Raw genomic sequence first — 23515 nt, forward strand, 5'->3', positions numbered from 1 at the left:
GAAATAAGGATTAATGAATATGCGGTTAAAATTCATAAATCCTTATTACAAAAATTATTATAAATTCAACTGCAGTCTTTTGTAAAAAAATCGTTCTATATGATTGTAGATACAAGTCTTGTGTATCTTTGTGTCAAATATAATGCATTTCTTATGTATGATAACGCTGTAAATCTAATGTTTCCTAGAAATCTAATATGGCGGCTAGCAACAGCAATCTGTGGCCATTCATTTTCACAATTGTTTCATTAATTTTTACAAGTCACATCAATAACTACCCAGAAAACTAAGTTATTCCGTGTATTCTCCAAGTTTAATTTTAGTGCCACGCATCGCCCTAAGAGGATGGAAGTCGCTTGTTCATTTCAATGCTTGTTATTCTCTCAGGTGCCAGGAGAATGGTCCCGAATAACTCTCACTTACTCTATTACACATGTCGTGTGCATTTAAAGCGCTCACTTCCCTTTGTTTATCAGATATCTAAGAAATGTCCACAAGTTTCGAAGGTTGCGTGCATATAACTAATCCCAACTGACCTCTGATCCGGCGAGATGGTTGCGGTAGGGCGAGTGAGCAGCTTTGTTTTTCAAACGGATGGCAGAGAAGGTGGTCAGGGGACGGAGGAAGGTCCCGTTACGGTGAAGGCTGGAGTCCAAAATGGCCAGCTGGGCAGGAGACAGCCGACTGACATGGGTCCAGTTAGGGTCCAAACTCAAGATGTCCTGATCAGACAGGCCGGAGAGTGTCTCCAGGCCTGCCAGAGTGGTCAGCCAAGGGACACGGCCTTTAGTGCTCGGCCACCAAACCCATCCCCCGAATTTAGCTTCCTCCGCACTGTGGATCCTACCCCCGGAGTTCAGGAAGGTGTCTCTGGAAGCGTTCACCATGTTCCAGGTGTTGAGCAAAGTGTCGTCACCCATGTGCAGGTATCCTCGCACCCCGGGTATGTTCATCTGCACCACTGACGCCACGCACTCGTAGAAGAGATACCAGCTATCGCTGAAGCCCTCCACGAAAGACAAGCCTTTAGCGAGGGCTTGCTGGTTAGAGTTCTTGGTGCTGAGCAGCTGCCCCACGTCAGGCACGCAGTAGAAGATGTGTTTGAAGAAAGGTCTGTGCAGCGTCTCCAAGACGGGAAGGTTGTGCCAGAAATAGGAATTGGAGTTGAAGACGACGATCAGAGCGATGTCTGAAATGAAGGGGCTTCTCCACTGGTCAACTGGAAAGAGATCGCTTCTGTTGCAACCTGTCTCCAGAGAACTCACCAAGTGTTGCTTGAGGGATTGCTGCCACGAAGCACCTCCCGATTCTAAACGAGCCTGGAAGTTTCCTAACGCCACACGAACCTCGCTTGTCTTTCTTACCCCTCGCCACGGTGTTCTGACTTTCTTGGGTTCAATGGCTCCCAGTTCCCTGAGGACACGTATCCAGGATACCAGGAGGTTGCTTTCGTACTGGTCTATGCACTCCTCTTTGAGTAGAAACGTGGCAAGATCATTGAAGCAAGGAAAAAATCTTTGGGTGTGATTGCACTTCCAAGCGTTCAGAACTTCAGCCAGAGTCTTAGCATTCATATTCTCGTTGGAGCCAGGGCCTTTTGTCTTTCCGATTAAAATCGAACAAAGATGTACGGTTGGCTTCTTTAAGCTAGTGTTTCCTGCAGTATCAATGATCGCTGTTTTTTGTCCATTACCTTGTTTTTCTACCTGAGCATTGTCATCCTTCTTCTCGGAAGACCTACCGTGTATCTGATAGAATCCCACAAAAGCGTCGAGCTCCCTGAGGAGTCTGTGTTGGAGAAAGTGACGTAACAGCTGACAGCGAGGACCACGTGACACACATGGCACCAGCAGCGCCCACATCGCCTCCTTGCGGTACAGGCTGCAGGTAGGCACAGCGGGGGAATAACTCTCCTGGCCCACAAACACTGGAGGGGTTGACGGGTGGAATCTTAAACCAGCAGCACTCGAGGACTCCTCAGTCTTACCGCCGGTGTGAACAATATCCTTGGAGATATCAGACAGGCCGTGTTTGACCAGGACTCTGTCAAAGTCTCTAATGTAGTAAAACCTTGAATTGTCAATCATACCATTGGCCCCGCCCACAGCCCGAGGGAGCCCCGCCCAGGCCCCGAAGTGAGAGTAAGGGTTGAAGAGCAGAGTTTCACTGTACATCAATCCCCGCTCCCTGTCAGCAGGGAAGCTCAGTGTCCTGACGGCTTCAGACAATGACGTCATACAGTCAGCGTCAAGGATGACGTCAGCGCCGCCACTGATGGCAGTGAGGTAAGCCAAGTTCTTTAGCAGCAGTCTCCTGTGTCCCTCTTTTGCACCCGGGGTGCTGGCCCGCCCTGCAATGTGGTTGAGGGTCAGGTCCAGAGGAAGGGAGATGCATGTTGGTGGCTTACATCTCCCTGTTTTTCTTGCCTCCCCTGTCAGTACAATCCTCCAACCAGGTGGCGCGATGAGATTAGACGCGCAAGCTCCGGACGTGACGTCAAGAACGACCCACTGGTGGTGAGGAGTAATGTTGAGGTAGCGGATGAATCTCAAGTGCTGCCGGCCGAGCACAGAGCCGTCCTCTATCACACGTGCAGCTTGGATATCCACGCCACTTCCCCGGAAGCGTGTTTGACTGAGCTGCACCACGACAATGACGATTGTCCCGAAAAGCAGTAACAAGAAACATTTCCGCAGCGAAAGGACGCCGCTGCAAGTCTGGTTTTTATGCATAATGTCATGTCATGTCATGTTCAACTTTCGCTGGTGTCGAGAACAATTTTCTTGTCTTGCTGTTGGGACCCAGGCATATCAAATGGTTAAAAAAAAGTCCTTCAGTGCCTTCTTTTACTGCTTTAGGTGACTGTTCAGTGATTTTAGTCACCGAGGTTGATGCTGCTGTCTTCCTAGGCAGTGAGTCATTGTTGGCGACGCTCTGTTCGATTGGTGCCGATTGAGCGAGCTCTGTGAGAAACAGACAAAGGAATGTGTAGCTTTCTGGTTACCAGCCCTTCTACAACATTTTATGCATTTCAAAAATATATTTAGTCATCGCTGAAGCAAGGGCTTACCTTCAAACCGGATAAAAACCAAAAACTTTACAGACAAATTAAATGGCAAAGTTTTCCTTGAATCGCGTCAAGCGCGGCGTTTATCAGCCGGTCGGCTTCGACCCGGTTATCCCCCGTGGTCCAGTATCTGTCGTGTCACTTGTTTGTCTGCTTTAAAGGCTGTTCCGTCCAGGTTTTTGACAAGGTATTGTTTTGTGCTGAATAAAACGTTCCTTTGAAATTAATTATTTCTCTTCCTCTCTCTCTTTTTCATATTAATTAAGTCACGTTTTGCCTAAACGATTTCAGATACACTGGGATTCGAGTCCAGGGTGGTGGCGTGTCTCTATCACAAGTGCAGCTTGGATATCCACGCCACTTCCCCGGAAGCTTATTTGACTGAGCTGCACCACGACAGTGCCCGTTGTCCCGAAAAGCAGTAACAAGAAACATTTTCGCAGCAAAAGGGCGCCGCAGCAAGTTTGTTTTGTATGCATAATGTCATGTCATGAGAACAATTTTCTTGTCTTGCTGTTGGGACTCAGGCATTTAAGCATCAAGGTTGTTTTGTTGGTATTGACGGGTGGTTTTAAAAAGAAGCCCTTCATTGCCTTCTTTTACTGCCACATGTGGTGTCAGGTTGTTGTTTTTAGTGAGAATTAGTCACCAAGGTTGATATTGTTGGCATCCCAGGCCATGGATCATTGTTGGCGATGCTCTGTTCGATTGGGCGAGCTCTGTGAGGAACGGAAAAATAAATGTTTAGCTTTCTGCTGTTGTGGCGATGAACACTTACAAGACCTGCGCCCTTCTACACGGGGGATAACCTGATCAAAGCCGATCGTCTGATTAACGGCGCTTGACGCGATTCAAGGCCAGTTTTCTCAACAAAAAAACACACCACACAACCACTTCTATCGAGATTAAAGGTATGCTACTGCTTCAGCGATGTCTAAAATTGTTTCTCAAATACTTAACATGTCGTAGAGCGGTAAGTATTTTCCCTGTAAATTGCCTTCAAAGCTGGAAATGTCGGCGATCTAATTGCATTTTTAAAAACAATAAAAAATAAAAATAAAAAAAATTGATTGATATTTGAAAACGAAGTTTTCTAGTACACGGCTGAAATGCATCCCCATAGTCTGGACTGAACGGAAGACTACTTGGTACAAATAAAACTTTAAAATAGCATCCGCCACAGTTCCGTCTCAACTTTAAGTAAAAAGCATTAATTACATCATCACATAACACTATTAAAAACGTAGAACAATGTAGCAAGCAAATGCCCTAAAAACAAATTGAATAATCCGTTGGGTAGTTTTGCGAAACGCTTTTCACAGAGAAAGTTAGTTAAAGAGAGAGAGAGAGAGAGAGAGAGAGAGAGAGAGAGAGAGAGAGAGAGAGAGAGAGAGAGATAATGACAATGACAATGACAATGGCAATGACAATTCTTTATTTAACGAGGGTAGTAGATTAAGCAGTGGTCTGCTTTTTTACATCCAGCCCTCGCCCTAAAGAGGGACTAACTACAAAAATGAAATACAAATACAAGATAAAAAATAAAAATAGAAAAACTAAAATTCTACATTTTAACAGATAACTAAAGTGAAAACACATATATATGTACACAAAATGCATTGCATTGAGGTAAATTGCGAGTTAATTGATGTGAATTAAGTGGTATAGTGCAGCTTGCACTTTCTCAACATCATGCTCTAATCCATACATTACATTTAAAAAAAAATCAATCAAACAAGCAAGACATTGCTAAGATCATCTCACATCTAAATAGTGGTTGGTTTTTTAAGTCCCTTCATCCGAAAAGGGTCTGTGTACATTATACCAATAAAGAGGAGAGGGGCATGTTTAATACAAAAAATGAATACCATTTAAGACAAATATAATTTACTTTGACTTCATTACATAAGACAAATATCTGCTCTTAAAACTATCAGTGCTGGTAGTTTGCCTCAGGAATGTTGGAAGAGAGTTCCATAGACTGCTACCTGAGAGAGAGAGAGAGAGAGAGAGATAGAGAGAGAGAGAGAGAGAGAGAGAGAGAGAGAGAGAGAGAGAGAGAGAGAGAGAGAGAGAGAGAGAGAGAGAGAGAGAGAGAGAGAGAGAGGAAAGAAAGAAAGAAAGAAATACAGACAAGCAGAACACAATCGTTGAATACAATCAGCGGGATCGGGAAAAAAATGAATATTTACAGGCATCGTAGTGGTGAAAACAAAAAGCTAAGAAATAACTAAATTAAGGCAAAACGAGCACCAGACGATCACAAGCAACCTAACAAGCAAGCGAGCAAAGAAACAAGCGAGTAGACCAACAGACAATCAATCAATCAATCAATGAGGCTTATATCGCGCATATTCCGTGGGTACAGTTCTAGGCGCTCTGCAGTGATGCCGTGTGAGATGAAATTTTATACGGCCAGTAGGTTGCAGCCATGTCGGCGCATATTTACCTTTCACGGCCTTATTCCAAGTCACACGGGTATGGTAGACAATTATTAACTGTGCCTAAGCAATTTTGCCAGGAAAGACCCTTTTGTCAATCGTGGGATCTTTAACGTGCACACCCAATGTAGTATACACGGGGGGTGGTTCGGACACCGAAGAGAGTCTGCACACAAAGTTGACTCTGTGAAATAAATTTCCGCCGAACCTGGGATCGAACTCGCGCTGACAGCGGCCAACTGAATACAAATCCAGCGCGCTACCAACTGAGCTATATCCCCGCCCTCAATAACACAAGCGAATGAAAAACGTGTAAATACAAATAAAAGATGATGACAAAGATGAAAAGGCGCCAGCAATAAGGATAGCATTCAGGCTGATGACGAAAGAAAAGAAAATGCTCAACGACTTACCTTCGTCAAGCACATTAAAGGCACAGTGCGCCTCCCGTAAACCATCACAGATACTGTCAGGCTTTTACACACAGTATAAACACCCTTCCATTTGAACGTTCACCAAACGGGAACATCTTAGGTGCCCTACGTAAAGAGCGAGCAATTTTCAAAGAATTAATTTTGCGGATTGTCTCAGTAGACGATCGGACCGTGGTGCGTTTTGGCGCTAGACCTAACACTTTTAAAATCTAAATAATAAATAAATGACAGCTTGTTACACAAACATTCTTAAATCATAAAAGAACTTTCTTTTTTCATCAAGACAAGATCAGTACAATTCGAAGTTTTGAAAGTTTGAAAAAAGAAACGCACGGAAGCAGGGTCACGCAAGGTCGTGGTTCTCGTAGCAGACGACGGGTTCTTTCTTTCTTTCTTTGGTGTTTAACGTCGTTTTTAACCGTTCAAGGTTATATCGCGACGGAGAAAGGGGGGGGGGGGGGGGATGGGATAGAGCCACTTGTTAATTGTTTCTTGTTCACAAAAGCACTAATCAAAAAATTGCTCCAGGGGCTTGCAACGTAGTACAATATATGACCTTACTGGGAGAATGCAAGTTTCCAGTACAAAGGACTTAACATTTCTTACATACTGCTTGACTAAAATCTTTACAAAAATTGACTATAATTATTCTATACAAGAAACACTTAACAAGGGTAAAAGGAGAAACAGAATCCGTTAGTCGCCTCTTACGACATGCTGGGGAGCATCGGGTAAATTCTTCCCCCTAACCCGCGGGGGGGTAGACGACGGTTTATGCCTATCGCCAGTTCCTCTGAACAGTTAAAAGCCATCGCGAGAGTTCTTGTGAACCACAGCCGTTTGTTTCGTGCATAGTCAGAGGTACACAATAACGTGCTATTGCAGATAAGCTCACAGCGAGTCGCATTCAAATTACTAACTGACGACTGCATTGTGAAAAAGGGAAACTGGATCACACGGGATCACGATGGCTCAGGGGTAAGATAAACCACGCAAAAATAAATTCTTTGAAAATTGCTCGCTCTTTACGGAGGGCACCTAGGATGTACTCAAGCGGTGAGTGTTTGAATGAAAGGGTGTTTGTACAGTGTGTAAAAGCCTGACAGTATCTGTGATGGTTTACGGGAGGCTGACTGTGCCTTTAACTGCTACTCAAGCTCCGCAAAAGGCGAAGAAAATAATATTGTCATCATTTTCACGAGTTTCCATTCACAAACACCTGGGAAATAAATCTGCGATATGAACGATTATTATCTCACGTATATTATTATATTATTAGTGTCTCTCTCACGTATGTAGGATACATTTTTTTTAACATAGACGGGGAATCGAGACGAGTGTGGTTGTGGTGGTGGTGGTGGTGGTGGTGGTGGTAGTGTGTGTGTGTGTGTGTGTGTGTGTGTGTGTGTGTGTGTGTGTGTGTGTGTGTGCAGAGCGATTCAGAGAAAAGTACTTGACCGATTTTTATGAACTTTCACATGATATCCTCAGATATTGTTTTCTTTTTTTTCGATAAATGTCTTTGATGACATCATATCCGGCTTTTTGTGAAAGTTGAGGCTGTCAAGGGTAGACCACACTTTGTATTGTTTTTGGGGAGGGCATCAAACAATGCAAGTGGGTAAAGTTTCAAAAATCTAGCTTAAAAAACGTCAGAGAAAAAGATAATTTACCATTTGTTTTAACTAAACATGGCCCCGCTCAACAAATTTGGCTTGACAAATGTGACGAGGGCCAACCAGAATTGGATCATAAACGGAGGTCACAATACCCTTAACACTTTCTACCCCGCCTATGTTGACCACGTTGTTTTTAGCCGAGACCAGCTGTGCTGCAGCAGGTGATCACTCAGAATTGTAGTAACTGTGTAGCAAACTGTGTATCAACAAGCTGGTATGCAGGTCTCCAAACCCAAACAATCAAAACAAGCTGACACAGGTTAAATTAATAGGTTCTTTAATTTCCAAATGATGGTGATGGGAAATGTGTGGGAAACGGGGGTTTACATTCAATAAAAACTCCAATATATTCTACTCTCTAAAACTAGAATAAACCAAAACAATACTCTAGATCCCCACTCCAAAACTATACTCTAGAACTATACTCTAGATCCTCACTCTAGAACTATACTCTAGATCCTCACTCCAGAACTATACTCCAGAACTATACTCTAGATCCTCACTCTAGAACTATACTCCAGAACTATACTCTAGATCCTCACTCTAGAACTATACTCCAGAACTATACTCTAGATCCTCACTCTTGAGCTATACTCCAGAACTATACTCTAGATCCCCACTCCAAAACTATACTCCAGAACTATACTCCAGATCCTCACTCTAGAACTATACTCCAGAACTATACTCTAGATCCTCACTCTAGAGCTATACTCCAGAACTATACTCTAGATCCCCACTCCAAAACTATACTCTAGAACTATACTCTAGATCCTCACTCTAGAACTATACTCCAGAACTATACTCCAGATCCTCACTCTAGAACTATACTCCAGAACTATACTCTAGATCCTCACTCTAGAACTAGACTCCAGAACTATACTCTAGATCCTCACTCTAGAACAATACTCCGGAACTATACTCTAGATCATCACTCTCGAACTATAGTCTAAAAAACAAGAGACCCGATGAAACTATAATATAAAAAAAACAAAGTCTAAAAAACCAATCTAACGAAACCAATCTAACGAACCCCGTCTAACGAACCTAATCTAACGAACCTAATCTAACGAACTTAATCTTACATTCTACAGAAACCCCGTCGCACATTCTGCCCACTCTGTAAAACACAGAATGCACACCATCAGCATAGATTGGTTTTTTAGAGTATAGGTAACATGCGCCTTGAGTCGCCTTGTGTGGTGAGATACGTGCGCGATATAAATCCTCGTAAATAAATAAAAAATAAATAAATATGAACAAAAGCAATGTCAAATATCCAAAGCTAAATTCTCTAACAAAAAACCCCCATATCATTCCTTCTTCAACAACACAATACAGTTTTCTTAAACATTCAAAACAATCCAGTTCACAATACAGCCTTCTTGAACATTCAAAATAAATCCACCACCAAGCATGCCACAGCCAGCATGCTCTATTTACCACTGCTTATTCAATTGAACATAAAAAGGAAAATATATGAACATCATAAGCTTACCCTTACCCGCAAGACAACGCTCACATTCCGATTTCCATCTCAACTTGTCACCGACACATCACACAACACGGCACTATAAAAATCAACCCGACAGAAAAACACGTCTGATCTCCAGAAAAATCGTCGCAAAAAGGAAACCACAGGGAAAAATCTCGCGTGATCTCGAGTCATACATCAAAATGAATTCGGCCTGAAGGGGTGTCAAGTACCAACAGACAGAAATTTTACCTATGCAAATAACAGAATCGGCTATTCCGCCAGACCATTTGAACACATAGAAAGAATAGTCCCGGAAACAGTAGTGAATCCACAATAGCTTAGGGGTACTATGATGTCACAATAGTTGAATCCACGATAGCTCATGGGTACTGTGATGTCAAAATAAGTCAACCCACGATAGCACAAGGGTACCGTTTGTTCACATGGTCACACAGGCGTTAGATGGACGTTACAGGAAGCGACTGAAGCTAACAGTCTGAGCGGATATATCCGTACCTGGTCAGATAGAGCCATATGAGTGGGTACGGATATATCCGTACCTGGGAGACAATGAGTTAAAATGTGTGAAGTTTCTAAAGCTCTGGCTTCAAACACAACAGGAAAAAAAAAAGAGATAAATTTCCCTTTTTTTTCATTCGGTGATTATGCATTCAATGATGTTTCGATTGTCTTGCGACGCCCTGATTACTGTACTTGGCTAATTCTGAAAACAACGTGTTGACATGTTTCTCACAGAATTGCTTCAAATTGCCTTTCTGCTTCAATATATTCTTCAATTTAAACGGGTGAAGAAAAAAGGCTGTTTTACTGTAGTGGGACATTGGGGAATGTCTTGGACTGCCCCACAAATTCTTCCCTTGAATAAACCGTAAGTCTTGTCTTTTGGCAATCCCAAACATTATGGCGGGGAGAGCCAGTTCATCCATCACGCCGTGTTTCATGAAGGATCGCGAGATCGTAACGTAATCGTCCGCCATTTTTTGCGGCAGGTAGAACCAGTCGAATCCGCCGTACATAACGAGTCCCGCCATCCTGTTCGACTGATAGTAGTTTCTGATGAAGCGTTCTGCCTCCTCTTTGCTGGGATCTGGCCAATCCTGTAAACATGAACCAATTCAACATCACGTTGAATTAAAAGTATTGTACCCCCCTAATGCCAAAATCAAATAAACAAATAATTGAATAGAGAGACATAAACAATGTATTGGTTTTCTTTGATTTCCTCAGGTGAGTCAAAACAATCCAGTGTATCTTGTGTATGTGTACTGTCACATATGGTCAACGCAGCTTTAACGGTTGCGTCCATATAATCTAACAAGTCGCGTAAGGCGAAATTACAACATTTAGTCAAGCTGTCGAACTAACAGAATGAAACTGAACTCACTGCATTTTACAGCAAGAGCGTATACTCGTAGCATTGTCAGTCCACCGCTCGATGCAAAGGCAGTGAAATTGACAAGAAGAGCAGGGTAGTAGTTGCGCTGAGAAGGATAGCAGGCTTTTCTTTATCTCTATTCTTTTTAACTTTCTGAGCGTGTTTTTAATCCAAACATATCACATCTATATGTTTTTGGAATCAGGAACCCACAAGGAATAAGATGAAATTGTTTTTAAATCGATTTCGTAAACTTTTTTTAATAATAATTTTTATATTTTTAATTTTTAGAGCTTGTTTTTAATCCGAATATAACATATTTATATGTTTTTGGAATCAGAAAATGATGAAGAATAAGATGAACGTACATGTGGATCGTTTTAAAAACAAACTTTTTTTTTTACAGTTTTCAGATTTTTAATGACCAAAGTCATCAATTAATTTTTAAGCCACCAAGCTGAAATGCAATACCGAAGTCCGGCCTTTGTCGAAGATTGCTTGGCCAAAATTTCAATCAATTTGATTGAAAAATGAGGGTATGACAGTGCCGCCTCAACTTTTACAAAAAGCCGGATATGACGTCATCAAAGGTATTTATCGAAAAAAAGAAAAAAACACCCGGGGATATCATTCCCAGTAACTCTCATGTCAAATTTCATAAAGATCGGTCCAGTAGTTTGGTCTGAATCGCTCCACACACACACACAGACACACACAGACACACACACACACACACACACACACATACACCACGACCCTCGTCTTGATTCCCCCTCTACGTTAAAACATTTAGTCAAAACTTGACTAAATGTAAAAACGGTTCATACATTTTCAAGCATAGCATGTACATAAATAAGGAATGGTCGTATGCAATTTAAGAAGGCATTTAATGCTCCGAACTTTGCATGTATAGAATATATATTTACCATTATAGCTGTATGTGTGTCTGTGTGTGCGTCAATTTTGTCAACGCTATACAAATTACAATGAATGGCTGTTTGTGAACGAATCCTACCTAAAAGAAAAAGTGTGTTTGTGTTCATGTCACTCGTGGTCAGGTTATGGTAACGTTTAAGTCAAAATATGTGTAAAGGGCAGATATCGATTACAAAACAATGAAACCAGGCTCGATCAGCCGTGACACATTCCGGCGTTCAGTTTTATACTTCTCTTTTAATGACAATGGTAGGGGAAATAGCTCAGTCGGTAGTGGCGCTGGCTTCAAAACCAGTCGTCACTATTGGCGTGGCTAGGGATTTATTTCCAAGAGTCAACTTTGTGACTCGATCTCCTTTGCGTTCGAACGCCCCCGTGTGCATGCATGCGCACGATAAAGATTCAAAGTTCACAGCGAAAGGAACATGACAGAAATGGTAGCGCCCTATTCTATGGCTGCTCGAATTTCCGTCAGGGTAACTTAACAGGACTGTATGAAATCGTATCTTTATCCTTATCCATATAATGCCACTCCAGCACTCATGCAGCGGCTTTCGTAGTGTAGTGATATGATACGGCGCTTAATTACCACCCGGGTTCAACTTCTGGTCATGGTGTACTTTCTTCACACATTCATTTTGATTTATTTTGTCTTCAGGATCTTCCTGTGTAAATGGATAAGTATTTGGTTGCATCTGAGCAAGAGATGCCCCCCCCCCATTAAATTGTGTGCATAAGTGGACAATGGTAGGTGTTTGGTTGTATCTCCGCGAGAGCCGAGAGGAGCTTGGTATTTCTGCTAGTATAAGATAAGAATGGTTAAACATTATAAAAAGAAAACACATCAGCAACCCGTTTTTTCAGACAGTGGCTGACGTCTTCAGGGCGGAATGGAAAAGTGAGGAATCTAATAAGAATAGTTGTATTGGTTGTATAATCTAATCTAAGAACTGTTAGAATCTGTTTAAGGCAATGAGCGGCACTAAAATGACCAAATTAAACTTGGAAAATACATGGAGTAACTTAGTTTTCTGGGTAGTTATTGAAATGACTTATTAAAAAGAAATGAAAAATTTGCGAAACCTAAAGGACATAGATTGCCGTCGCTATGGAAACTGGCATAAACAGCGCCATATTGGATTTCTAGGAAACGGTTTTACAGCAACATTATACATCAGAAATGCTTAATATTTGGCACAAAGATACACAAGACTTTATCTACAATCATATAGAACGATATTTTTACAAAAGACTACAGTTGAATTTATATTAATTTTTCAAATAAGGATTAATGAATATGCGGTTAAAATTCATAAATCCTTATTACTACAATTATTATAAATTCAACTGCAGTCTTTTGTCAAAAAATCGCTCTATATGATTGTAGATAAAAGTCTTGTGTATCTTTGTGTCAAATATAATGCATTTCTTATGTATGATGACGCTGTAAATCTAATGTTTTCTAGAAATCTAATATGGCGGCTAGCAACGGCAATCTGTGGCCATTCATTTTCACAATTGTTTCATTAATTTTTACAAGTCACATCAATAACTACCCAGAAAACTAAGTTATTCCGTGTATTCTCCAAGTTTAATTTTAGTGCAACACGCATCGCCCTAAGAGGATGGAAGTCGCTTGTTCATTTCAATGCTTGTTATTCTCTCATGTGCCGGGAGAATGGTCCCGAATAACTCTCACTTACTCTATTACACATGTCGTATGCATTTAAAGCGCTCACTTCCCTTTGTTTATCAGATATCTAAGAAATGTCCATAAGTTTCGAAGGTTGCGTGCATATAACTAATCCCAACTGACCTCTGATCCGGCGAGATGGTTGCGGTAGGCCGAGTGAGCAGCTTTGTCTTTCAAACGGATGGCAGAGAAGGTGGTCAGGGGACGGAGGAAGGTCCCGTTATGGTGAAGTCTGGGGTCCAAAATGGCCAGCTGGGCAGGAGACAGCCGACTGACATGGGTCCAGTTAGGGTCCAAACTCAAGATGTCCTGATCAGACAGGCCGGAGAGTGTCTCCAGGCCTGCCAGAGTGCTCAGCCAAGGGACACGGCCTTTAGTGCCCGGCCACCAAACCCATCCCCCGAATTTAGCTTCCTCCGCACTGCGGATCCTACCCCCGGAGTTCAGCAAAGTGTCTCTGGAAGCGTTCACCATGTTCCAGGTGTTGAGCAAAGTGTCGTCACCCATGTGCAGGTATCCTCGCACCCCAGGTATGTTCATCTGCACCACTGACGCCACGCACTCGTAGAAGAGATACCAGCTATCGCTGAAGCCCTCCACGAAAGACAAGCCTTTAGCGAGGGCTTGCTGGTTAGAGTTCTTGGTGCTGAGCAGCTGCCCCACGTCAGGCACGCAGTAGAAGATGTGTTTGAAGAAAGGTCTGTGCAGCGTCTCCAAGACGGGAAGGTTGTGCCAGAAATAGGAATTGGAGTTGAAGACGACGACCAGAGCGATGTCTGAAATGAAGGGGTTTCTCCACTGGTCAACTGGAAAGAGATCGCTTCTGTTGCAACCTGTCTCCAGAGAACTCACCAAGTGTTGCTTGAGGGATTGCTGCCACGAAGCACCTCCCGATTCTAAACGAGCCTGGAAGTTTCCTAACACCACACGAACCTCGCTTGTCTTTCTTACCCCTCGCCACGGTGTTCTGACTTTCTTGGGTTCAATGGCTCCCAGTTCCCTGAGGACACGTATCCAGGATACCAGGAGGTTGCTTTCGTACTGGTCTATGCACTCCTCTTTGAGTAGAAACGTGGCAAGATCATTGAAGCAAGGAAAAAATCTTTGGGTGTGATTGCACTTCCAAGCGTTCAGAACTTCAGCCAGAGTCTTAGCATTCATATTCTCGTTGGAGCCAGGGCCTTTTGTCTTTCCGATTAACATCGAACAAAGATGTACGGTTGTCTTCTTTAAGCTAGTGTTTCTTGCAGTATCAATGCTCGCTGTTTTTTGTCCACTACCTTGTTTTTCTACCTGAGCATTGTCATCCTTCTTCTCGGAAGACCTACCGTGTATCTGATAGAATCCCACAAAAGCGTCGAGCTCCCTGAGGAGTCTGTGTTGGAGAAAGTGACGTAACAGCTGACAGCGAGGACCACGTGACACACATGGCACCAGCAGCGCCCACATCGCCTCCTTGCGGTACAGGCTGCAGGTAGGCACAGCGGGGGAATAACTCTCCTGGCCCACAAACACTGGAGGGGTTGACGGGTGGAATCTTAAACCAGCAGCACTCGAGGACTCCTCAGTCTTACCGCCGGTGTGAACAATATCCTTGGAGATATCAGACAGGCCGTGTTTGACCAGGACTCTGTCAAAGTCTCTAATGTAGTAAAACCTTGAATTGTCAATCATACCATTGGCCCCGCCCACAGCCCGAGGGAGCCCCGCCCAGGCCCCGAAGTGAGAGTAAGGGTTGAAGAGCAGAGTTTCACTGTACATCAATCCCCGCTCCCTGTCAGCACGGAAGCTCAGTGTCCTGACGGCTTCAGACAATGACGTCATACAGTCAGCGTCAAGGATGACGTCAGCGCCGCCACTGATGGCAGTGAGGTAGGCCAAGTTCTTCAGCAGCAGTCTCCTCTGTCCCTCTTTTGCACCCGGGGTGCTGGCCCGCCCTGCAATGTGGTTGAGGGTCAGGTCCAGAGGAAGGGAGATGCATGTTGGTGGCTTACATCTCCCTGTTTTTCTTGCCTCCCCTGTCAGTACAATCCTCCAACCAGGTGGCGCGATGAGATTAGACGCGCAAGCTCCGGACGTGACGTCAAGAACGATCCACTGGTGGTGAGGAGTGATGTTGAGGTTGCGGATGAATCTCAAGTGCTGCCGGCCGAGCACAGAGCCGTCCTCTATAACAAGTGCAGCTTGGATATCCACGCCACTTCCCCGGAAGCGTGTTTGACTGAGCTGCACCACGACAATGACGATTGTCCCGAAAAGCAGTAACAAGAAACATTTTCGCAGCGAAAGGACGCCGCTGCAAGTCTGGTTTTTATGCATAATGTCATGTCATGTCATGTTCAACTTTCGCTGGTGTCGAGAACAATTTTCTTGTCTTGCTGTTGGGACCCAGGCATATCAAATGGTTAAAAAAAGTCCTTCAGTGCCTTCTTTTACTGCTTTAGGTGACTGTTCAGTGATTTTAGTCACCGAGGTTGATGCTGCTGTCTTCCTAGGCAGTGAGTCATTGTTGGCGACGCTCTGTTCGATTGGTGCCGATTGAGCGAGCTCTGTGAGAAACAGACAAAGGAATGTGTAGCTTTCTGGTTACCAGCCCTTCTACAACATTTTATGCATTTTAAAAATATATTTAGTCATCGCTGAAGCAAGGGCTTACCTTCAAACCGGATAGAAACCAAAAACTTTACAGACAAATTAAATGGCAAAGTTTTCCTTGAATCGCGTCAAGCGCGGCGTTCATCAGCCGGTCGGCTTCGATCCGGTTATCCCCCGTGGTCCAGTATCTGTCGTGTCACTTGTTTGTCTGCTTTAAAGGCTGTTCCGTCCAGGTTTTTGACAAGGTATTGTTTTGTCCTGAATAAAACGCTCCTTTGAAATTAATTATTTCTCTTCCTCTCTCTCTTTTTCATATCAATTAAATCACGTTTTGCCTAAACGATTTCAGATACACTGGGATTCGAGTCCAGGGTGGTGGCGTGTCTCTATCACAAGTGCAGCTTGGATATCCACGCCACTTCCCCGGAAGCTTATTTGACTGAGCTGCACCACGACAGTGCCCGTTGTCCCGAAAAGCAGTAATAGTCCGGTGGCAGGGTATTTTGACCTAGAAATGCTTAGTTACAATCGTTTCTTGGCATTTTTGAGTGCTTTGGACCATAAGGTTTAAGAATCCGGCGGGTGTACAAATGACACCCTCTTGGAATTTTCATAATTCAAGATGGCGGCCAAGATGGCGGCCGAATACGGTATTTGCTATATCTTTCGAAGTAAACCACATAAACTCATAATTGTTCAGTCTAGGATAAGGTTTTAAGGGTCCAGGAAACCATTCCTTACGTTTGTATAGTTATTTCACAACTTGTTTTGGTTTTCAAGATGGCGGCCATAATATCCCTGTCCTCCCTCTCCTGCACAACGTCGTCGTTTTATCATCGTTTTGGTTACATGTTAATGACCTGATGAATCTAGATTGAAGTCAGTTTTTAGCCCGTCTCCTGCACAACATCGTCAACTTCGTCGTCATCATCACTAGGAGGCTTGCTGGTGAACTTGTTGCAACAAGAAAGCCCACCTGTGCAGGCACAGAATATAGTACATGGGAGTTGTCGGCCCGTACATCGACAGTTCCCTGTCTTGCAAGCTGTGTCTGACTCGCAGCCACAACGAATGAGCCAGAGGACGTAGTCTGGTGCTGGAGAAACACCTGCTGGCACAGGTATTGCAGACAAAGACCTGTTTACGTCATCGGCTTCCCAGCCGTAGTCCAGTGGAGCAAGAGGTGGTGGATCTGATTCCAATGCAGCATACCACTGTGCAACTTGGAAGTGTGCTCGCTTCATGTTTTCCACAAATGCTTCTGTAGTTGGTGGCAAGGAACAGAGTTTGGGTGCACCAGCGGATTTGGATGTCTTTTTCGCCCATTGCTGAAGACGGCACTCACTCATTGTTTCTCCTGATTCATTGTAGGCAGCTGCCATGAATTCAGTCGTTTCCTTTTCCACATCACTCCATAGTGCATCGACCACACCAAGGGAATTCAAGAGGAACCCCTTCTTTGAAACGGTAACAGCTATTGTCTTGCCAATACCATAGCATGCTGCTACTGTGTCACAGCCACTGATACCATGTATGGCCAGGACTTGTGGGATGAGGACTGGATGCGTCTTGACCGTTTCTGGGATGTCAATACAAGCTCTGCCGTAGACTGATGATTGCATCATCAAAGGAGATGAGGAACCAGATTGTTGGTAGTGGTAACACAGTAGGGCAAACACATCTGTATCATCTGAGATGACACAGACCTGAGCATCGTCAGTTTGGCATGCCGAGAGTGCATGCTTGACAAGTCTAATGTCAGCCTCCTCATGAGTTGAATACAGGTCAATCGCTGCTCTCTTTCTCCCCTTGTACACTGCAGTTGGCACTGGCTCAACACCTGTCAGCAGTAGGCGGTGGTCTTGGGTGCCTTCGTCCAGGAACTCTTGGTCACTGAGTATTTGCTCACATGTGATGAGGTTTAACTGAACTTTGTTTGCGACACATTTAAGTACAGCATCCCTGGATGGGAGGGGAGACTTTGCAGTTAGTTTGTAAACTCGGGAGGGTCCTGTTTTGCCATCACGAGCTGCTCTTGTGCTGCTCTTTGTAGAGTAGTCATAGTATCTGTCCAGAACCAGATGGACTTCAGCATGTCTGAGACGATCTGCAACCCATGTCTTGAAAAAGTCAACAAATGTTTGTACAGTTCCCTGTGCGGGCCAGTGAATTGTCCATAACACAGCAGAAACATCGACCACGACGACAGAAGGTTCTCCCCACATCCTTGCAGATGTTGTAACAGCAAGACATTTCTTCAAACATGCTTTCCCAGTGGCAAGACGAATACTTCCATCTGGATGGAACATGGAAGGGGGGTATGCTGCTAATTCACAACTGAGTACCTGTCCAAGATCCACATCCCGCTGGCTCACCATCAGGCCAATCACTCTGGCATAAATTGCCTCCTGGTCAATAACAGCAAGGTCGCCAACTTTGACAGCCTTTCTGTTGCCAGAAAAGGTAACAACCCGTTTTTTGATTGGGTTGTAGAAGCCTTCCGGCCATGAAGACTCTGAAGCTTCCATCTGCTCCTGGCCCAGTATCAATGCTCTGTCGATGTTCACATCCTGCTGTGCTATGGCTCCTGTGACGACGTTCATTAGAGCACCATCAGGATGACTGTCGGGATCCATTGGATCAACACAATCTAACAACGTGGAGCAGATAGACTGGCGATCCTGTGCATCAGTTTTAATTCGCCCATTGGATTCTTCTTTGTGCACCAGTTTTGGTGTTCTGTCTTCTTCAGTCATCGTCTGCAAGTCCCCTGTCAGTGTTATGACTGCGTGTTGGCTGTAGGACCACGTTGCCACAGTTTGTGGATTTTGTGTGACTCCAATGATGCCACTCGAGCCCTTTCCTCGCTTCATCCATGTAGTTTCAATGAACTGGTCTGATGGAATGCCATTCCAGAGTCCATCCACGTGATGAAGAACCTGCTCTCCTCGAAGGAACTGCTGTTCAACTTCAGGTGGAAGCCAGGTAAGAGAGCGGCAGAAGAACAGGCCGTAACGAGCATAGTTGGGTTTGTGAGCAGCGAAAAAATATGGAAGCATCTGATCCATTGTACAGATGAGGAGGGCGTAGTCAGGCTCGTGAGTTGCCCGAGTGAACTGCATGATGAGCAGTGTCGGTTTGATCACTAACTCTGTCCAAGCTTTTGTTGTTCGACTCTTAGCAGAGAGATCAGTAAGCACCTCTTCCAAAGAAGCCATGTTGGTCAGTTCATTGTTTTTGATGACTGGTCGGAGTAGCTCTGCTTCTCTACACTATTGATATTAACGATGTGGCGCACATTGTTTGTTTGTTGTAGCAAAAACAAAGCTGGATTTTCTTATTTTCTGAGCCGCAAAAGTAGCCACTGTTCATTTCAACCACTTACACTGATTGAATATTCATTTAATCACTAGAAATGGATTCCTTGACCCCAAAAACCTTACCATAGACACCAATATCATGATTCTACGAGGTATAGTTCAAAAGTTATGGCCGGTGACATATTTTGGCCGCCATCTTGGCCGCCATCTTGAATTGTGAAAATGCCAAGAGGGTGTCATTTGTACACCCGCCGGATTCTTCAACCTTAAGGTCAAAAGCACTCAAAAATGCAAAGAAACGATTGTAACTAGGGATTTCTAGGCTCTGGGAAAAAACAGCCCTCTGCCACCGGACTATAACAAGAAACATTTTCGCAGCAAAAGGGCGCCGCAGCAAGTTTGTTTTGTATGCATAATGTCATGTCATGAGAACAATTTTCTTGTCTTGCTGTCGGGACTCGGGCATTTAAGCATCAAGATTGTTTTGTTGGTATTGACGGGTGGTTTTAAAAAGAAGCCCTTCATTGCCTTCTTTTACTGCCACATGTGGTGTCAGGTTGTTGTTTTTAGTGAGAATTAGTCACCAAGGTTGATATTGTTGGCATCCCAGGCCGTGGATCATTGTTGGCGATGCTCTGTTCGATTGGGCGAGCTCTGTGAGGAACGGAAAAATAAATGTTTAGCTTTCTGCTGTTGTGGCGATGAACACTTACAAGACCTGCGCCTTTCCACACGTGGGATAACCTGATCAAAGCCGATCGTCTGATTAACCGCGCTTGACGCGATTCAAGGCCAGTTTTCTCTAAAAAAAACACACACCACACAACCACTTCTATCGAGATTAAAGGTATGCTACTGCTTCAGCGATGACTAAAATTGTTTCTCAAATACTTAACATGTCGTAGAGCGGTAAGTATTTTCCCTGTAAATTGCCTTCAAAGCTGGAAATGTCGGCGATCTAATTGCATTTTTAAAAACAATAAAAAAGAATGAAAAAATTGATTGATATTTGAAAACGAAGTTTTCTAGTACACGGCTGAAATGCATCCCCATAGTCTGGACTGAACGGAAGACTACTTGGTACAAATAAAACTTTAAAATAGCATCCGCCACAGTTCCGTCTCAACTTTAAGTATAAAGCGTTAATTACATCATCACATAACACTATTAAAAACGTAGAACATTGTAGCAAGCAAATGCCCTAAAAACAAATTGAATAATCCGTTGGGTTGTTTTTTCGAAACGCTTTTCACAGAGAAAGTTAGTTAAAGAGAGAAAGAGAGAGAGAGAGAGAGAGAGAGAGAGAGAGAGAGAGAGAGAGAGAGAGAGAGAGAGAGAGAGAGAGAGAGAGAGAGAGAGAGAGAGAATTGAATTGAATTGAATTGAATTGAACTTTATTTTACAAGGATTAAGATTTAAGGCTACGCCTTTTCTTACAATCTGTCCTTGGGACGCATAGACACACAATTATATGATTTTAAAAAAATATAAAAAAATAAAAAAATTAAAAAGTTAAAAAAGTTAACCAACAAAAGGAGGTCGGAAAACTTGAGCACGTGATAATAAAGATGACGACGATGATGATGATGACGATGATGATGGTGATGATGACGATGATGAAGATGAGGCATGAAGCATATATATGTGGTTATTCATAAAAATCAAATGCATACTATGCAGGTAATTATAAATACAAGCTGGTAGCAATCGAACATGTAGCAATAGTACAACAAAAATATGTTCAGAACATACAATGCACAGCATATCTTTGACGTAATACTAACTGTGGCAAATCAAAAGGCATTAAACTACTCAGACATAAAGTGTTTTTTAACACATTTTTTAAAGCTTTTTAATGACTTTAAGTGCTTAAAGGATGATGGAAGCGAATTCCAAACTGAAGTACCCGAAAAAGCAAGACTGGTCTTATACAGGTCAATTCGTGGAATCGGTGGGATCAAGTTGACCGACCCATATCTGTGGGTAGCTTTATTGAATAATGATGTAATGTAAATCGGCACTTTACCGTAATACAATTTATGCATGAAAATGGCTTTGTTTAACTTGAGATGCTTTTCCAGTGGAAGAAAGTTAAGCATTTTTAATTTCATATCTGTTGATGCATTATCATTTACGATGAGTTTGGCCGAGCGACGATAGAGAGAGTCTAACTTTTTCAAGTGGACATCACTGCTGCCATCCCAGAGCGTCGAGACATAATTAATGTGAGGCATTATATGAGCATGGTGGAACATTTCCAGAGTCCTTCTGTCCGTAAATTGCTTTAACTTGGACAGGAGGAAAACGTTCTTGGCTACTTTCTTGCAAATATGCTGTAATTGTGGCTGCCACTTGAATTCACAATCAATAATTACCCCTAAAACGCGATGCTGTTGAACTTGTTCAATTGATTGAGTACCAATAGTAAGATTTAGTTTGAGTGGAGAAATCTGGTGTTTTTGTCTGGTTGCAATTACCATACTTTTAGTTTTTATTGGATGGACAAGCATAGCATTAGCACTACACCAGTTATTTACATCGTTTAAAGCTGTTTGAAGGGAGGACTCTATTACTGGAACAGACTTTCCACTTGCGTGAAGAGAAGAATTGTCAGCAAAAAAATCACTTCTTACATTACTATCAGAAATGTGCAGTGGCAGATCATTGATATACAGACAGAACAAGATCGGCCCAAGCACTGAACCCTGAGGCACCCCGCATTTCACAGTCTCCTCAGTAGATATTTTACAGTTTAGGGCAGTATATTGAGATCTGTCATGTAAATAGGAAGCAAAGAAGTTACACAATGTTTCTGACATACAACTGTAATTTCTTCAATAGAATTGAATGATCAACAAGATCAAATGCTTTTTTAAAGTCGAGAAACACAGCACCACTGATTTCAGATCGGTTTGTAGCAGACAGCCAGGTGTCGCATAGCGTGGTAAGGGCGCTGTGACAAGAGTGATTTGTTCGAAAACCAGACTGAAATTGATGGAAAAGGTTTCTGCTTTCTATGTACGCGAGCAAATGTTTGTGAACATGTTTTTCCAATGGTTTGGATAAAATGGGTAATAAGGAAATGGGTCTAAAGTTATTTGGGTCGGATAAATTTCCGCCTTTATGGAGAGAGAGAGAGAGAGAGAGAGAGAGAGAGAGAGAGAGAGAGAGAGAGAGAGAGAGAGAGAGAGAGAGAGAGAGAGAGAGAGAGAGAGAGAGAGAGAGAGAGAGAGAGAGAGAGAGAGAGAGATGATGATGATGGAACTTTATTTTTCAAGGATAGAGGTTTAAGGCGACGCCTTTTCTTACAACCGGCCGTCCTTACTTCTAATACAAATGTCTAATAAATGATAAACAAGTAACGCAACATGACAACTAAACAAAGTAAACGAACGAACCAGCAAACAATCGACAAGTAAGCAAACAAGCAAATAAACATAAACAACAAAATGACAAAGTAAGCAACATACAAATCGAAAGCGAAACATGCAACATGTTAATTGAGGTTACACATGTAAAGTGATCGACGGTAAAATTCACACGATACCAACGTTTATACTAATGCTAATAATGATTATATGGTGTAAATGATGATGATGATGATGTTGATGATGATGATGATGATGATGATGATCAAGTGATGATGATGATGATGATGATGATGATAATGATGATGATGATGATGATGTTGATGATGATGATGGAAAATCGCAACATAAATTCCACATAATACATATAATAAAGAACATATTTGTGTAATTCATAAAGCTTTGCCAATTGTTGACAGCTACTTGCACGTGTTAAGACTAGTATAGCCATCTAGGTAGACATACAATGATTATGCAGAGCTTGTTTAAAACTCTTTAGTGAGGTTAATGATCTTATTACAGACGGAATGGAGTTCCACACCATAGCGCCAGAGAAGGCTTGACTAGTTTTGAACAAATCAATCCTGGTGGTAGAAAATTGATAGACCCGTACCTTTCGGTGACTCTGTGAAATAGGTCCTGAATATAGATGGGCACTTCGCCATGATATACTTTATACATCATTATTACCAATTCAGTGCCCCATATGGCTTTTTGACCAATCAGGATGGATTTTAGGTGACCCTCTAAATGTTATAACGTTCAGGCAGGGACCCGTTTTGTTTATCAAGCTAAAAATGAACAAGACAAAGTAAAAATTTAAATCAGCAATATCAGTGTGATTTATTCTAAAGAATGACACTTCAAATGCTGTCAGATAATACTCTCTTTATCTAAAAAATACCGAAAAGCGAGTTTTGTCGGTGGGTGCTTTACGGAACAGCGAGGCACAGACACTGACACACACACACTCTTTATGTCTCTCTTTTTTCGTCTGTCTCTCTGTCTCCCCCCCCTTCTCTCCCAGTCTCTCTCTCCCTTTCTCTCTGTCTCTGCCTCTGTCTGTCGCTCTGTCTCTCTCTCTATATATCTTTGTCTCTCTCTTTGTGTCT

General features: G+C 42.9%; 2 protein-coding genes across 8 annotated transcripts in view; both read right to left on the reverse strand.

Annotated features, from left to right (window-relative positions):
* Window positions 1–7726, reverse strand: part of LOC138958162 (uncharacterized) — a 58608-nt gene extending 50882 nt beyond the window's left edge. For 6 of the 7 annotated variants that reach the window (XR_011453323.1, XR_011453324.1, XR_011453322.1 and 3 more), the window contains exon 1: window positions 537–7726. Coding sequence is in view for 2 of the 7 variants with exons in the window: in XM_070329242.1 (XP_070185343.1) it covers window positions 537–2732 (2196 nt within the window). In the remaining 5 variants the exon portion in view is untranslated. The remainder of the gene's footprint in view (window positions 1–536) is intronic. The other variant, XM_070329241.1, reaches the window with a different exon arrangement.
* A 155-nt stretch (window positions 7727–7881) lies between these two features.
* Window positions 7882–23515, reverse strand: part of LOC138958164 (uncharacterized) — a 27318-nt gene continuing 11684 nt past the window's right edge. Inside the window, exons 2-3 of the mRNA XM_070329243.1 lie at window positions 13244–15669; window positions 7882–10213 (exon numbers count right to left, since the gene is read on the reverse strand). Coding sequence (XP_070185344.1) covers window positions 9767–10213; window positions 13244–15439 — 2643 coding nt within the window. The 5' untranslated portion in view covers window positions 15440–15669 and the 3' untranslated portion in view covers window positions 7882–9766. The remainder of the gene's footprint in view (window positions 10214–13243; window positions 15670–23515) is intronic.

Source organism: Littorina saxatilis, linkage group LG2 (genome assembly GCF_037325665.1).
Source record: "Littorina saxatilis isolate snail1 linkage group LG2, US_GU_Lsax_2.0, whole genome shotgun sequence".
NCBI lineage: Eukaryota > Metazoa > Mollusca > Gastropoda > Littorinimorpha > Littorinidae > Littorina > Littorina saxatilis.